Consider the following 16,292-nt stretch of genomic DNA (forward strand, 5'->3'; position numbering starts at 1 on the left):
TTGCAAACTGGTGTTTCGTTGATATGCAATTTAGGAGTAATTTCATTGCCGAATGTACAGTTTGTGTGCCTACTAACAGGTTGCCAAGTTGTCCCTATTCTCGTTATGCTTTGATGGTGGAAATGAGTGAAATGGGTTCAGGAATTACCACGGTCCTCATATACTATATACGATGATTTTCTATTGGAATTTATGTCGAATATATAGGTCAAATTGTGTGTTATCTTAATAAAATTACATCAATAAATTGCGAGAGCATAAAATGTTCGGTTGGACCCGAACTTAGCCTTTCCTTATTTGTTACAAATTGTTTTGGGCTATCGACACAAACTTATACAATTGAACAATGAGAAAAATATTTTAACAAAGCAACAATAACTACCTTCAAAATATTATTATTTTTTGTTTTCTATTTTTATACTCTCGCAACAAAGTTGCTAGAAAGTATTATAGTTTTGTTCACATAACGGTTGTTTGTAACACCCAAAATTAAACGAGTTAGATGTAGGGTTATATATACCAAAGTGATCAGGGTGAAGAGTGGAGTTCAAATCCGAATGTCTGTCTCTCCGTCCGTCCGTCCATCTGTGCAAGCTGTAACTTGAGTAAAAATTAAGATAGGAGACATCTTTGATAGTAACACTTTTTCAAATATTTTAGAAAGACAGGGTAGGAGACTGATTGGTCTGTTTGAAGACGGCTGTTTCAGGTCTTTCCCCGGTTTATCTATCATGATTATCTGCGACTTTTTCCATGAAATAGGATAGTATCCGAAATTAAAAATTGCATTAAAGAGCAAGGAGAGCACTGTTAAAGCAATATTTGGTAACTCAATTAGTATTTTTGGAGTAATATTATCGTGGCCTGACGATTTTTTTGGATTAAGCTCTTTTATGATACTAACAATTTCAGTAGTTGAAGTCTTAATAGACCCAAGCGACTCGTTTGCGGTATTGTGAATGATTGGCAACTTAAAATTGTTCTTTGGGCAATTTGATTGAAATAACTTTTCTAGGTGATTTGCAAAACAATTTGCCTTATCTTCGTCACTTCGTTCCCATTTTCCACCCAAGCCTCTTAAAGGCATGTTGGAGTCGACTGGAGGCTTCGTAGACTTTTGGGCTTTCCAAAGGGAGTTTCGTTTACTTGAATTTGGACACAGTTTCTTTATATAATTTTGAGTGTTATATTCTTCCTCGCTTTTAAGTGCTTTTTTAGTTTACGCACAGCAGATTTCAGTTGGAGCTGAGTAGAAGGGGAACGATTTATTTGCCATTCACGTCTAGCTCGCCTTTTTTCATTTACAAGCTTTTCAATTTCGCTATTAGTGATTTTTCGGCGACCAAGAGGCTTATAATTCTTATTTGGTGTTGCTGAGACTGCTGCATTAGTTATTATATCATTGAGATCTCTTATGCCTTCGTCAATGTCACATTCTGTGTTTATTTTTAGATCAATATTAATGTGGCTACTTACGTATTTTTTGTATTTTAGCCAGTTCGTTTTATGAGATGTTAGGCCCACTTTCGTTTCAACAAATATGGGTTGTTCACATAACTTTATTAGTACAGGCGAATGATCAGAAGATAGATCAGTACATGTATCAGCTGTCAGAAGCGATCTATCTATATTTTTGATTACAGCGAAACCAATTAGATCTGGTATTTTGTTTCGATCACTGGGCCAGTATGTTGGCTTGCCAGGAGATATTATATCAAGATTATTATACTTATTCATAATAGTGGTGTACAGCTGGCGTCCTTTCGGATTAATAAGACGTGAACCCCAGTACATGTGTTTTGCATTATAATCTCCACCTGCTAGAAATCTATGACCTAGCGTACCAAAAAAGTCTTTAAATTCTCTATCTGTAATTTTAAAACGGGGTGGGCAGTATATAGCCGTTAGATTTAAATCACAATTCCGATTTTTTAAGGATATTGTTGTAGCTTGTAAGTGGGCTGTAGCATGAGATTCCCTTTGCATAGTGGTTTAACCGATTTCTAACCAACACTGCCGTTCCACCGTGTGCTTTTCCATCCGGGTGATTTGTAACATACAGTCTAAATCCCGGTATTTTAAAATTGTTTTTGTTTGTCAGATGAGTCTCTGATATTAGCATTACATCTATATTTTTTTCAGACAGAAATTTAATAATCTCTAATTTATGTTGGTTAACACCGTTAGCATTCCATATACAGATATTTAGTACGCTCATTTTTTACTTAATAAAGTTTGTAGCATTTGGTTTTGTGATTTTATTAAATCTTGGATCATGCTTTGCATAGTAGACATAAATTGTGTCATACATTGCGTAAGATTTATAATCATGGTTTCAATACCTCCTGTTGGTGGATTTTGCGGTAGTTGCATTTGTACCGTGTTGCCTTTTACAACATTGGCATAGCTCCCTTGTACTGCAGTATTTTTAAGTATACCGGGTTTTGTAATGTGGTCTGTGATATCTATAATTTCATTACGGGGTGTATGTAATATTTTGTTACGACGTGCTTGAATTCCCTGTGATAGCTTCGATTTTAAATCTTTGTATACAGGACAGCCCCTATAGTTAGCAGTGCGATTTCCTCCACAATTGCTGCATTTTTTAGTTAAATCTTCTTTCTTAATTGTGCATTTGGAAGTGGGATGTAAATCTCCACATACCACACAAACACTGGGTGGGTGCAATAGGATTTGGTATGCCCATACTCTTGGCAATTGTTGCATTGTACTGGACCATTTCTTTTGTGTGGTTCTTCTACTGTTACTCTACGGTGTAGCAAATATTTTAAGTTATATATAGGATGCGTTTCGTTTTTTTAAGCTGGTTAGAATTCGGCATCAATTCAATTCTAAACATGGGTTGTGGTACTTTGTTTCTGTTGAAGATATTTACAACAGTTTTAATTTCAAAGCCGCATTCTTCAAGAGCTTCTTTGACCTCGCTGGAGTCTACGGAAGACTCTATGCCTTTAACTACAACAACTAAGCCCTTAGAGCTCTTAAGTTGGTAAGAATAATAGTTCTTATTTTTAGTTGACAAAAACTTAACAATGTCCATAAAACTTTTTTCAGTGTAGGACTGTTTTTAGTTTCGTCAATATTGCCTTTTTTCAAAGGCATTATATGAAAATTGTTGCTACCTACAATTTCACTTAGTTTAGCAACAAGTGCATTTGAGCTACGCTCTCGCAGATATATTGGTGGCGGTTTGGCATTGGCTGCTGTGGTGGTACCCTTCGCAGCGTCTTCCGAATCATTGCTTAATAAGGCAAATCTGTTGCCCTTTAAAATCTCGGGTTTATTCTTGAGTGGCGTGCCGCCTTGGAATTTTTTAGGATTAACCGCTGACTTTGAAGGACTTAACTTCCTTTTTATATTGACGTAGCGGTCAATGCCAATCTGAACAGATGAACATTTTTTCATAGGTACATTCTCACCCTCTTTTTTGTTTTCTTTCGCTGTCATTTCACTTGCCGGTACCTGCGTATTTGTTGGGGCGTTCTTGCTTGTTGCTAGCATCTGTGGGCTGCCGTTCTCTGTTGATTTTGTTGTTTGTAAGACCAGCTTAGGCACAGTTGGTCGCTGTGATAAAACATCCTTCTCACCGTTGCCTTGTTTGTTGGTGGGAGCTGGTTTTGCAGGCTCGACAAAGCTAAAGTAAGCATTCAGAGAATGCCTACGGCCTTGTTGGTGAGGCTGCGCTGCGCTCATAATATTGTTATTATTTACCACTCACTAGTTGTTATTTTATTATTTTATTTGTTTGTACACTGTTTTTTGTTGGTTTTTATGGTTTGATTATCACTTTCGGCGTTAATGCCTAACGCTTGCTTTAATGCACTTTTTAAGATACTTGTTTATTGTTATTATTTTTTTTTGTTTTGTATTTTGAAAGATTTCACGGACCGCATCGAGAACACGTCCGTATGGTTTCAAAGCTCGCTCAATAATTGTACTACTTCCTATATACCAGAACTTTGAAGACGATCTGAATCGTTTACATTACAATATATAAATTAAGCACTAGTGAAGATATCGGTGAAGAACTTTGCACAAATACTATGTTTTTAGTGTGGCAGTCCCATTCTAAAAATCGCCGAAATCGGACCATAGGTTTTTAAGGCCCCATATATCGAACACGAGGACCTCGGTGCTTCTAAGCTAATATTAGGGTTTTCAACTTTCAATGGACTTTATTAGCAATTCATTTTTATACCTATAGAATACAAATTGTTTGTGGGAGATTAGAAAAATATGAATTTTAGATTTTTTCAGGCAATTTTTTTTTCTCTCCGTAAGAACCATCCTCAATCCCCCTGGACTACACACAAAAAATAATTAGTGAAATCGGTCCAGCCGTTTTCATGCTATGTCGTGGCAACGGAAAACAGGTTTAATTTTTATATATGTATGTACATACAAAACCTGTATCTGACCAATATTACATATGAGTTTTTACAAACCAGCGATTGTATTTGCTTTGAATTCAGAAATTAATAATACTACAGGTATGAAAGTTCCTGAAGAACAGTTCATCCATACACAAATGAGTTTTGAGCTTCTCTGATAGAATTATGCACTGAAAAAATTTCAATATAAGGTTGACTAGAATATAATTTGCACAATATATTGAAAACACCACAAATTATTGCAAAATCTTGTTTGTTTTTATTATTTAATACGTTTGTTTAATCACATTAAAAAAGTCATAATTTAACTAAAAAAATACCAATTAGTTTTTCACATTTCTTGCTAATGTTAACCCCAATGGCCACCACGACGTCCATAACCGCCATAGCCACCATAGCCACCACGGCCACCAAATCTACCAAAGCCACCCCAACTTCCACGACCTCCAAAGCTACCATATTGGCGGGTCAACCGATCGCCTTCGTTCTCATGTCCTTGCTGCGCGTCGATATCGATCAGGGATAATGGCTGTTGCGCTGCTTCCAAAGTGACGATGGCCACGAACAACACCAGAACTAAACAAATACTGATTGCACGCATTTTCGGTGATTTTGCTTCACTCGACAATAATGCTGAGTAATTACTTAGAAAGTTCTTCTACAAGAGTTGCTAACGTTTTGACTAATTCTGAAAGTGGTGTTGCTTTTATATTCGAAAAATGTAGCTAATTTTTGATGAAATGCAACATAACCGGTGCGCTTATAAGTTTACACATCATTTTACTAATCTAAATTATTCAAAAAATCACCGAAATGTACGATCTCGAACATGATTGTTGTTTTGTAAAAATAAAAGTACAAGTTTAGAAATTGAACAAAAAAACTCAACAGCCGCCTATAAATTTAAAAACCGACTTCTCATACTATAACCGCAATGAAAACAAGTGTTCCACAACTTGATTTGGGGACACTTTTTTTTGCTCATGGGTGTGTGCCATCTTCTCGTTCCCATTGGCTCTAATTTACGCGCTTCATTCGTGATGCATCACCGTTATCTTCTGCTATCAGACACACAACTCATGCGTTTTCTATATCGAATTCCACATCCAATTCTACATCTGTAATACTCATAATATACTTCTTGTTTGCTTTAATACTCAATAGCTGCCATCGATTGGTCACTTCTCCGCTCGCTATCTTTGGGCGCTGCTGCCTGTCAAAAATTTTACATGTGAAAGCAACAACAAAGTTATCTAGTTGAATTCGTGCAGGAGAATATGCGAATACCTCATTAAAACTCCTATCGCCGCTTACTGAGTGCTACCAAGTTTTGTTTTACACATTTTAGAACCATTTTACTATTGTGAACGGCTCAAAGGACAAATTACTATCAAAATAATAAAAATTGTTATACACAAATTTGAAATTGAAAATAGCAGGCGAAGATAAATCGTAAGTATTTTTGTATTGAATTTATTGAATAAAAAACTTTAATAGAAATTAAATTTGTTGCAGAAAACGTAAGACACTGACGGTGGTAGAAGAGTTCAGTGCGGCCAAGTATAGACAAATCGATTTCAGTGCTGCCAGTTCGTATGAAAATTTGGAAAGTTTGTTCGATTAGCTTGTCAATAGCAGTTAGCCAATCGATAACAGCTAATGTCAGCCTCGAAAATTTTTAATTGTTCAAATCTTAATTAACACAACTAAGAGGGTACAGGATGCGATGTCATGTATCATTGTTTGAATATTAACATAACTCGAGATTATGAAACGTACTGGGTTAACCAAAAAATGAATACATACATATGATAATGAAATAATATGATATAATGAAAATCTGCTTGATTAAGAATAAGTGCGCGTCTTCAATTTGTTTTATGGTTATTTTTCAGTGTTAAAATTAATTTTGTTTTATTAAACTCTCCGCGCTGTGAATGTTTACAATTTCAATAATATTCCCCTTATTTGTAAGTGCACCGTAATAGCGCAAATTTATTGTCTAATGAAGTTTAAATATACAAAATTAGAGATTTAAGTGATTAGAAAATTATTGTTTCGCAATTAGATGTTTACATGCCGACCGGATCAACAATTAATTGTGATATGCTTATAAGCATATTTGAAATTTTTTCAAACAGAGCAAAAAGCAATAAATAATTAGCTAAAGCAATTAAACATAGATTGCTTTACTGATGCTTCTTATACACTTTTTAGTTTAATGATTAATGAGACAACACACAATACATCCCGTATATTCACATAAAGTCCACTAGAATAACAAAAATCCTTATATATAGTATAAGGAAGCTATTCCTGGATCGATTTCAACTATTTTCGTCACCAAGTTACGTTATATCAAAGATTGTACATTCACATACTTTTTCTAAGATATCTCATATTTTAACCGGTAAAGTTCAGCGGAAATTTGAAAACTCGTATACGAGGTATATGATGGCTAGAAGAAGTATTGATCTGAATTTGACCATTTTTGACACAGAGGAACATTGTTAAAAGACAAAGACGTCCTCTGAATTTCCAGAAAATATCTGAAATATTTACTGATATGTTCGCCATGCCCACTATTCAATTTAAGTGCAGAATGTCTGTTGGATCTTTTTTGTAAAATTTAATGTTTCCGACACTTTTCGTTATTGACAATCGCTAAAATATGGAAATAACGTGGCATAATAATTCTAAAGAACAATATTTTTTTCTCCGAATATCGTTTTATTATTCCAAGGTTTGCTAATGAACTTCGTCACAATTATTATTAATTGTTTCACCTCACATCCTTAGTTTTATTTCATTTAAATAATTACGTTTAAAATTGATACAATTTTTTTTGTTCGTTTTTATTTCATGGCATTAAAGTATCCCAGTTATAATTTCAAAATTTAAATATAAAAATAGAATACGTTTCAACCGTAATAACCGCCGCGATGACCACCACGATGACCGTGATATCCACCACCATGTCCATAACCGCCACCATGTCCATAACCCCTACGGTGGCCACCATCCCAACCACCATAGCCACGATGGCGGGCCAAACGATCGCCTTCGTTCTCATGTCCTTGCTGGGTTTCGACATCTAACAGGGATAACGGCTGTTCCGCTGCTACCAGAGTTACGATGCTCTCATCGTCGATAGGATTACCGCTGGTACCGACCAGAATTGCCACGAACAGCACCAGAACTAAGCAAACGCCGAATGCACCCATTTTCGATGTTTTCTATTTTCACAACAAGGATACTGGATATTTACTAAGAGAGAGAGAGAGGTGTATTCCTCTGGAAGAGTCTTTAATGATTTGACTATAATTTGAATATCGCTTTGCTTTTATATTCGAAAACTGCATTTGCTTATATTCGTACTATATGAATCAAATCACATTCCAAGACAAAATGAAATAAATAATAGTGAAACTGTTGTTAGTTACTTAGAATGAAAACTTGCAAATATTCGTTGAGCTGTAAAGATTAGAAACATCAAGTATATTCACCTGTATCATCAACAACAACAACGAAGTCAACCGCTTATTTTAACTGTGAAAAAAATGTCAACAATGCCGGGTCTCATTTTCACATTGGCGTTGACTTGGATTAGCGCGCTCATTTAGTGATGTATCGTCGCTATCACCTGCACAGGTCAACCACACAATACTCGTGTGTTTTGCATATCGAATACTATTGACATCTATTAATGAATGAAATCGAAGAATCTATTATTAAATAACACTCCGTATAAGTCATGTGACACCGAAGTAATTACCGAGAAATCGTCAACGCGAGCACGACAACTCATCAGTGTTTCCTATAAATACAAAACGTGCCATGTAGGTATGTAAATACCGGCTAACTTTAACATTTGATAACAGATAAAGTTAGACATGTTTTTGAGATAAAGATATAGATTAGTACAATTTTCAGGGTGCAAGGAATTGAACCCATTCATGATCTCAGGCCTCATTATTAAACCAAATTATTGTCTTTGGGTACCATTGTATTACAAAAAACTTATGTCCGAAATAGAATAAAACAGCTTTATTAGTTAATGGTTTCAAAACGACGTCGGGCCATGTCATACGTCGAATCAAACTATTCACATTCAGTGGAAAAACGTAAACCCTGAATATATGAAGTCAAAAGGACGTGACCTTAAATGGCTCTACAGATTTGCCTAATCCTTTTTACTAGCAGAAAAAAATGAACGCGAGTAATCCATAGACCATATATATATATATATATATATACATATATATATTTGGCGTAGAAACCGCTTAAGCGATTATAGCCAACTGGAAACACCAAGTGAAGCAAGGTCACTTTGCACTTGGTCTTTCCACCGGAGTGGAGGTCGTCCTCTTCCGCGGCTTCCTCCAGCGGGTACTGCATCGAACACTTTCAGAGCTGGAGTGTTTTCACCCATTCGTACAACATGACCTAGCCAGCGTAGCCGCTGTCTTTTTATTCGCTGAACTATGTCAATGTCGTCGTATAACTCGTACAGCTCATCGTTCCATCGTCTGCGGTATCCGCCGTTGCCAATGTTCAGAGGACCATAAATCTTACGCAAAACCTTTCTCTCGAAAACTCCTAGTGCCGTCTCATCGGATGTTGACACCGTCCACGCTTCTGCACCATAAAGTAGGACGGGAATGATGAGGGACTTGTAGAGTTTGATTTTGGTTCGTCGAGAGAGGACTTTACTTTTCAATTGCCTACCCAGTCCAAAGTAGCACCTGTTGGCAAGAGTGATTCTGCGTTGGATTTCAAGGCTGACATTGTTGGTGTTGTTAATGCTGGTTCCCAGATAAACGAAATTATCTACAACTTCAAAGTTATGACTGTCAACAGTGACGTGGGAGCTAAGACCCGAATGCGCCGACTGTTTGCTTGATGACAGGAGATATTTCGTCTTGTCCTCATTCACCTCCAGACCCATTCGCTTCGCCTCCTTATCCATGCGGGAAAAAGCAGAACAAACGGCGCGGTTGTTGCTTCCGATGATATCAATATCATCGGCGTACGCCAGGAGCTGTACACTCTTGTAGAAGATTGTACCTTCTCTATTTAGCTCTGCAGCTCTTATAATTTTTTCCAGCATCAGGTTAAAGAAGTCGCACGATAGTGAGTCTTGACCTTGTCTGAAACCTCGTTTGGTATCGAGCGGCTCGGAGAGGTCCTTTCCAATCATGACGGAGCTTTTGGTGTTGCTCAACGTCAGCTTACATAGCCGTATTAGTTTTGCAGGGGTACCAAATTCAGACAACGCGGCATAAAGGCAACTCCTTTTCGTGCTGTCGAAAGCAGCTTTAAAGTCGACAAATAGATGGTGTGTGTCGATCCTCTTTTCAGGGGTCTTCTCCAAAATTTGGCGCATGGTGAATATCTGGTCAGTTGTCGATTTTCCAGGTCTAAAGCCACACTGATAAGGTCCAATCAGTTTGTTGACGGTGGGCTTTAGTCTTTCACACAATACGCTCGATAGCACCTTGTATGCGATATTTAGGAGGCTGATCCCACGGTAATTGGCGCAGATTGTGGGATCTCCCTTTTTATGGATTGGGCAGAGCACACTGAGATTCTAATCGTCGGGCATGCTTTCTTCCGATCATATTCTACAAAGAAGCAGATGCATGCACCTTATCAGTTCTTCGCCGCCGTATTTGAATAGCTCGGCCGGTAGTCCATCGGCCCCCGTAGCTTTGTTGTTCTTCAAGCGGGTAATTGCTATTCGAATTTCTTCATGGTCGGGTAATGGAATATCTATTCCATCGTCATCGATTGGGAAATCGGGTTCGCCATCTCCTGGTGTTGTACTATCACACTGGTCTTTCGCAACGTTGCGAGGTAGGCAGTCTGTTATCTCTCCACTGCGGAACGACAACTCTCATCGTACCAACTAGTTTTTTGGCGTTGCCGGAGACCAATCGTTTCGGCTGCAGCGGTATGCAATGAGTTTGAGATGCCGTTCCACAGCTCCCTTATATCGAGATGCTGATGAGTGCTCTCAGAGAGTGCAAGTCGAGTAGAAAATCGCTCGGGTGTCGGTTGTGATTGCAGCTTTTCGACGTCGAACCTTCCTTGTATTTGTTGACGCGCGTTCTTTGCTGCACAGAGGCGAGTGCGTATCTTTGCTGCTACTAAATAATAGTCCGAGTCAATATTTGGTCCTCGGAGCGTACGCACGTCTAAAACACTGGAGACATGGAGACCGTCTATCACAACGTGATCGATTTGATTGCGCGTGTTTCAATCCGGGGACAACCATGTTTCTTGATGGATTTTCTTATGCTGGAATCTGGTACTACAGACAACCATATTTCGGGCCCCAGCGAAGTCGATCAGCCTCAGGCCGTTTGGCGAAGTTTCGTCATGGAGGCTGAATTTTCCGACTGTTGTGCCAAAGACACCTTCTTTACCCACCCTGGCGTTAAAATCGCCAAGCACGATTTTGACATCGTGGCGGGGACAGCGCTCATAGGTACGTTCTAGGCGCTCATAGAAAGCATCTTTGGTCACATCGTTCTTCTCTTCCGTTGGGGCGTGGGCGCAAATCAGCGATATGTTGAAGAACCTCGCTTTGATGCGGATTGTGGCAAGACGTTCATCCACCGGGGTGAATGCCAGGACTCGACGATGGAGTCTCTCTCCCACCACAAATCCAACACCAAATTTGCGCTCCTTTATATGGCGGCTGTAGTAGATGTCACAAGGACCCACCTTCGTCCGTCCTTGTCCCGTCCATCGCACTTCTTGGATGGCGGTGATGTCAGCCTTTAGTTGTATGAGGATATCAACCAGCTGGGCAGAGGCACCTTCCCAATTAAGGGTCCGGACATTCCAGGTGCATGCCCTCAAATCATGATCCTCAGTTCGTTTGCAGGGGTCGTCATCAATAGCGGGGTTTCTCTTCTGATTGTTTTTTCATTGGGGAGGTTTTTTTATGTGGTGGGTCCCAAGCCCTACGCACAACCGCAGAAGCGGGCTTCGCCTTCTCACTTTAGCTCGCCTTCAAACGCATGTCTGTTGGCTACCCAGGGGATACTTGGTCTAAAACCGGAAGTCGTGATCTGCTTGAGTCATATGTAAAAGAATCGTTCCTGGCCACTCCCAAGTGAATGACAATCGAGAAACTTTCCTCACTTGCGTAAACTTCTACATATGACCCCATCCATAGACCAGAAGGTCGCAAAAATTCATAAGAAATTATCACTGTACCACCTGAGATACTCAAAAAATTAATTTGAAACTATGACTATTTATAACTACTACAAATTCTGGGTTTGAGCGTAAAAAAAAACACTTTTTTTGTGATTTTTTATCTTAAATATCGATTAAGCAACCTTCTATACATCATTGAGCATAGTTTTTTCAAGACGTCTTAGGGGAACCTCTGTCACGGGCTAATGGTTTAATATTTTTGGATGAAAAATTTACAGAACATAGTCAAAACTATGGTTTGATCTGGGTTTGAGCGTAAAAAAAAAACACTTTTTTTGTGATTTTTTATCTTAAATATCGATTAAGCAACCTTCTATACATCATTGAGCATAGTTTTGACTATGTTCTGTAAATTTTTCATCCAAAAATATTAAACCATTAGCCCGTGACAGAGGTTCCCCTAGGACGTCTTGAAAAAAAAACAATTTGCGGTGTTCACTGTAACTCGGCCGGAAATTATCCGAAAATGAAAAACCATAAAAATTTAGTTAAATTTTAAACTAATCTTCCCCCCAACCACCATTTTCAGGGTGGGAACCACACTCCATGTTAAAAAAAAAATGTTTACTAAACGTAGGGGGGAGGTATTTTATATGAAGAAAATATGTACCAAGTTTGAAATGAATCGGTCGAGTAGTTTTCAAATGGCAGTGAACACGGACTTCAAAAAAGTAGTTTTGAGAAAAACGCGTTTAAAGCTGCACTGCAATCCCAACCGCCCGTAGCTGTTAGAGTTAGAGCGTTAAAGGCCCCGAAACTAATTAAACAATAACTTCAAGAATATTGTTTAGATCGGATTAAAAATTTGAGGACATATTCTTGAAATGTTAAACAATAAGATAAAATAAAAAACAAATTCGATTTTTCGAAAGTAAAAACCCAGACCCCTCCCTTAAACGATTTGAAATTGCAATTAATTGTCATATGCTTACTTTAGGAAAAATATGTGGTACAATTGTACAATTACTGGAATTTTTAAATTCTCAATTTTTTCTTTACTCTCATATTGATATACATGCCCTGAAGTACGATAAAATTTTCAGCTGTTGCTCATTGCAGTCGTTAAGGTTAGACGTGTATTTTTGATATTGGCGATTTTCGATTAATTAAAGCTCACATTTCATTGCTTGTTCATGAACTCTTGGCCAAAAACAATTATATAACTATCCCCCGGCCTGCATATTCATCAGACATGACTAAATTTTTTTTCTATTTCCAAAAATAAATAAAGAGAACTTTAAAAGGACCAACCGGCGTTTTACAAGAATACGAGAATTCACTGAATCGAATTTGAGAAGTGTTACGATATATTTATCTTTCGATTAGCATTATATCATCTGTCAATATAAATTATGGCTATTTGTATATATCTAAAGTAAAATGATGAATATAGTGGATTATGATAATCATAATAAAACGTGATATTGTTATCTGGAAAGAAAATTTATGTAAACTTGCAAGGTTTCATTAGAGATAATTTAACAATAGAATGGGAGAACGGACCGACATATTATCTAGCTATCACAATTTTTTCTGAAATTAATAATTGTACACATGCTATAGCATTCACAGTCTTAGAAGTACAATGTATTCATTTACAAATGAAAACTGAGAGATTCAAATATAGTTTCCACAGTATAACATGATTATTTTTGATTGAAAATACCATAAATGATTGTAACATTTTGCTGATTTTTATTTCAGTAGTTTGGTGAATCCCGTTATAAAGGTCATAATTGAATTAAGAATACAAATTAGTTTTTCGTATTCATTGCTAATGTTAACGCCAACCACCATAGCCGCCACGTCCATATCCACCAAAACCACCGCCCCAACCACCATAACCACCTCCATAGCCTCCATAGCCGCCATAACCGCCATAGCCACCGTAGCCACCGTAGCCGCCATAACCACCGCGACCACCCCAACCACCATAGCCCCTATGGTGGCGGGCCAAACGATCGCCTTCGTTCTCATGTCCTTGCTGCGCGTCGACATCGATCAGGGATAATGGCTGTTCCGCTGCCTCCAAAGTGACGATGATGTCATCGCCGACAGGATTACCGCTGGCGCCGAGCAGCATGGCCACGAATAACACCAGAACTAAACAAACGCTAAATGCACGCATTTTCGGTGATTTTGCTTCACTCGACAAGGATGCTGTGTAATTATTTAGAAAATTCCTCTGTAAGAGTCGATAACGTTTTGACTGTCCTCTGAAAATCACTTTGCCTTTATATTGCAAAATTGCAGTTCAATTTTGGTGAAATACAGGTGCGCTTATATGTTTACAAATCATTTTACTAATCTAAATTATATAAAAAATCACCGAAATGCTGTACGAAATCTCGCACATGATTGTTGTTCTGTAAAAATAAAGAAAGTACAAATGTAGAAATTAAACAACAAAAAGTAATCACATGCGCCTATTGCTTTACAGACAGACTTGTCATGCAACAACAACTGCTGCATAACTTGATTTGAGAACGCTGTTTTTTGCGGTGGAAACATGTCAACACAGCTGCTGGGCGGGTCTCAGCTTCTCATTCGCGTTGACTCAGAATTGCGCCGTCATTTCGTGATGCATCATACAACACATGCGTTTTCTATATCGAATTCTATTGACGTCTGTCAATTAATGATATCGAAAAATCTGTTACTAAATAGCGCTTCGCGTAAGTCATGAGGCGTCTACATAATAAAGTAATTTCTGCGAATTGGTCAATGCGAGCACGACAGTTAATTTCCTGTCGATTTTCCTCAAATTAGTACTTGAGTAACCTGATTATTTGAAAATTATTCGATAGTAGTTATGCGTTTAGCAAATTACATTGTTTAATATAATTATTGTTTGTTTAATATTCAATGTTATTTCGACGGATATTATTGAAACAAATGTTATCTTCTTTAGATAGTAGATAAAGGGTGCGCCATTCATTTTAATAATATTTTAATTACCACGAATTCACTTCGAAAAGTCCCGCCGACATAATGCTTCTTTACATAGAGAATAATCGTGAATAAGGCTCAACCTACAACGGACTGGTCAAAACGTCTTTTCTTTTCTGATACGACAACGGCCCATTGCTTCATATGTGACAAACCAATAGACGAGACAGAAACTAGGAAGACTTACTGCAAGACAAGGTACTCAACAAGAGTTTTTCAGTTTCAACAAAAAATTCATAATGTGCACCCTGTATATGTACAATTGTGAAAAGTCGTTTAATAATTTTTAATTAATTTCTAATTTATTTGTTCTTTCTTATTCGATGTTAGAAATATTATTATTATTTTTTTTTTTTCAAAATTACACACAACGCGCTATGAAGTGCACAATTGCCATAATATTATTCTCCAAATAAGTAGCCGGTAATAGCGCAAATTTATTGACTAATGAAGTTTAAATTTAAAAAAATCAGCGATTGGATTTGTTTGGTAATTACATGCTTTCATATACCGACCGGATCGACAATTAATTGTGAGCCGCTTATAATCATAAAAATTGAACTTTAATTAAGCGGAGCAAAAAACAACAAATATAAAATGGGAACAAAAATAAATAAAATAAAATCGTTTTCTAAATATTTCTAATCTTTTTTGGCCTTAAAGATTAATTATTCATAAAAATGTATAATAAATGAAATTATGAAGCGCTAAGTGGCGAAGTAATAGACGAAAGTATTTTGTTTTTGTTGTTTTGGTAAAGCATCACCTTATAATTTCTGGAAATTCCAACGAGTAGACAAAGTTTAACCGCACGTATTTCGAGTACGTGCACTCTGAGTGCGTTGAACTCGATGCTATTTGCTTGTGAAATTTATGAATTTTTTAAGATAATATTAGACCTTGATTGGTGGTGAGTAGGTCTTTCAATGTTAACAGCTAGGTTAGCGATCGGAAATGCCTGATACAGTAGAAAAGGAGAAATGTATTTGGTCTAAGGCTAAGATATGCCCAAATACTCGTTTAGTTTATTGTGTTTAATAACAATTGAACAGCTCTGAGTTCGGAAACTTATTTTATCAATCAATCAAAGTTTTGTTAAGAATCAACATAAAGTGAAACTGGAAGATAGTATAGAAGAATATAATTATAAAAGTGAATAGAGAGCGTAAGTGTAATTGTGATTAATTATAAGGTGATTATTTTGGTAAAGCATCACCTTATAATTTCTGGAAATACCACCGAGTAGAGAAGAGTAGTGAGCTGTTAGTAGATCGAGTATCGGTATTATAATTGTCCACTATGATAACTTCTATTCACTAGAACTAGACTAATCTTAACGAAAAACAAGTAAGGAAAGGCTAAGTTCGGGTGCAACCGAACATTTTATACTCTCACAATTTATGCTATATATTTATTAAGTTAACACACAATTTGACCCATATATTCGGTATAAAATCCAATAGAAAGATCGAAAATCATCATATATGGTATATAGGCTGAGGTAATTCCTGAGCCGATTAAACACATTTTCAACACCAACGTACATTATATCTAAGATTATAAGATCATTTAATTTGGCTAAGATATTTCATATATTACCCGATTTATAAGCTATTAAACCCATCGTATTTAATCCTATACTTAACTATATGAGAGCTCGAGAAGTTATGACCTGATTTTAACCATTTCTGATACAAAGAC

The 16,292-nt window shown here is 37.1% G+C and overlaps 3 protein-coding genes across 3 annotated transcripts; all 3 read right to left on the bottom strand.

Annotated features, from left to right (window-relative positions):
* Positions 1-4,648: 4,648 nt before the first annotated feature.
* On the bottom strand, positions 4,649-5,108 carry LOC128922725 (neuropeptide-like protein 32). The gene has a single exon (XM_054234262.1). It carries the CDS (start codon positions 5,011-5,013, stop codon positions 4,762-4,764), a length of 252 nt encoding a protein of 83 aa, XP_054090237.1. The 5' UTR covers positions 5,014-5,108; the 3' UTR covers positions 4,649-4,761.
* Positions 5,109-7,080: 1,972 nt separating this feature from the next.
* LOC128922786 (uncharacterized) lies at positions 7,081-7,800 on the bottom strand. The gene has a single exon (XM_054234625.1). The coding sequence runs from the start codon at positions 7,634-7,636 to the stop codon at positions 7,334-7,336; it is 303 nt and encodes a 100-aa protein (XP_054090600.1). The 5' UTR covers positions 7,637-7,800; the 3' UTR covers positions 7,081-7,333.
* Positions 7,801-13,314: 5,514 nt separating this feature from the next.
* On the bottom strand, positions 13,315-13,860 carry LOC105218713 (uncharacterized). Its single transcript, XM_011194457.3, has one exon. The coding sequence runs from the start codon at positions 13,768-13,770 to the stop codon at positions 13,423-13,425; it is 348 nt and encodes a 115-aa protein (XP_011192759.2). The 5' UTR covers positions 13,771-13,860; the 3' UTR covers positions 13,315-13,422.
* Between the last annotated feature and the right edge of the window lie 2,432 nt (positions 13,861-16,292).

This window comes from Zeugodacus cucurbitae, chromosome 6 (assembly GCF_028554725.1).
Source record: "Zeugodacus cucurbitae isolate PBARC_wt_2022May chromosome 6, idZeuCucr1.2, whole genome shotgun sequence".
Taxonomy (NCBI): domain Eukaryota; kingdom Metazoa; phylum Arthropoda; class Insecta; order Diptera; family Tephritidae; genus Zeugodacus; species Zeugodacus cucurbitae.

What these genes read in the sequence shown, in the direction of transcription:
- LOC128922725 (XM_054234262.1), bottom strand. Translation starts at nt 5,013, where the DNA reads ATGCGTGCAATCAGTATTTGTTTAGTTCTGGTGTTGTTCGTGGCCATC.
- LOC128922786 (XM_054234625.1), bottom strand. Translation starts at nt 7,636, where the DNA reads ATGGGTGCATTCGGCGTTTGCTTAGTTCTGGTGCTGTTCGTGGCAATT.
- LOC105218713 (XM_011194457.3), bottom strand. Translation starts at nt 13,770, where the DNA reads ATGCGTGCATTTAGCGTTTGTTTAGTTCTGGTGTTATTCGTGGCCATG.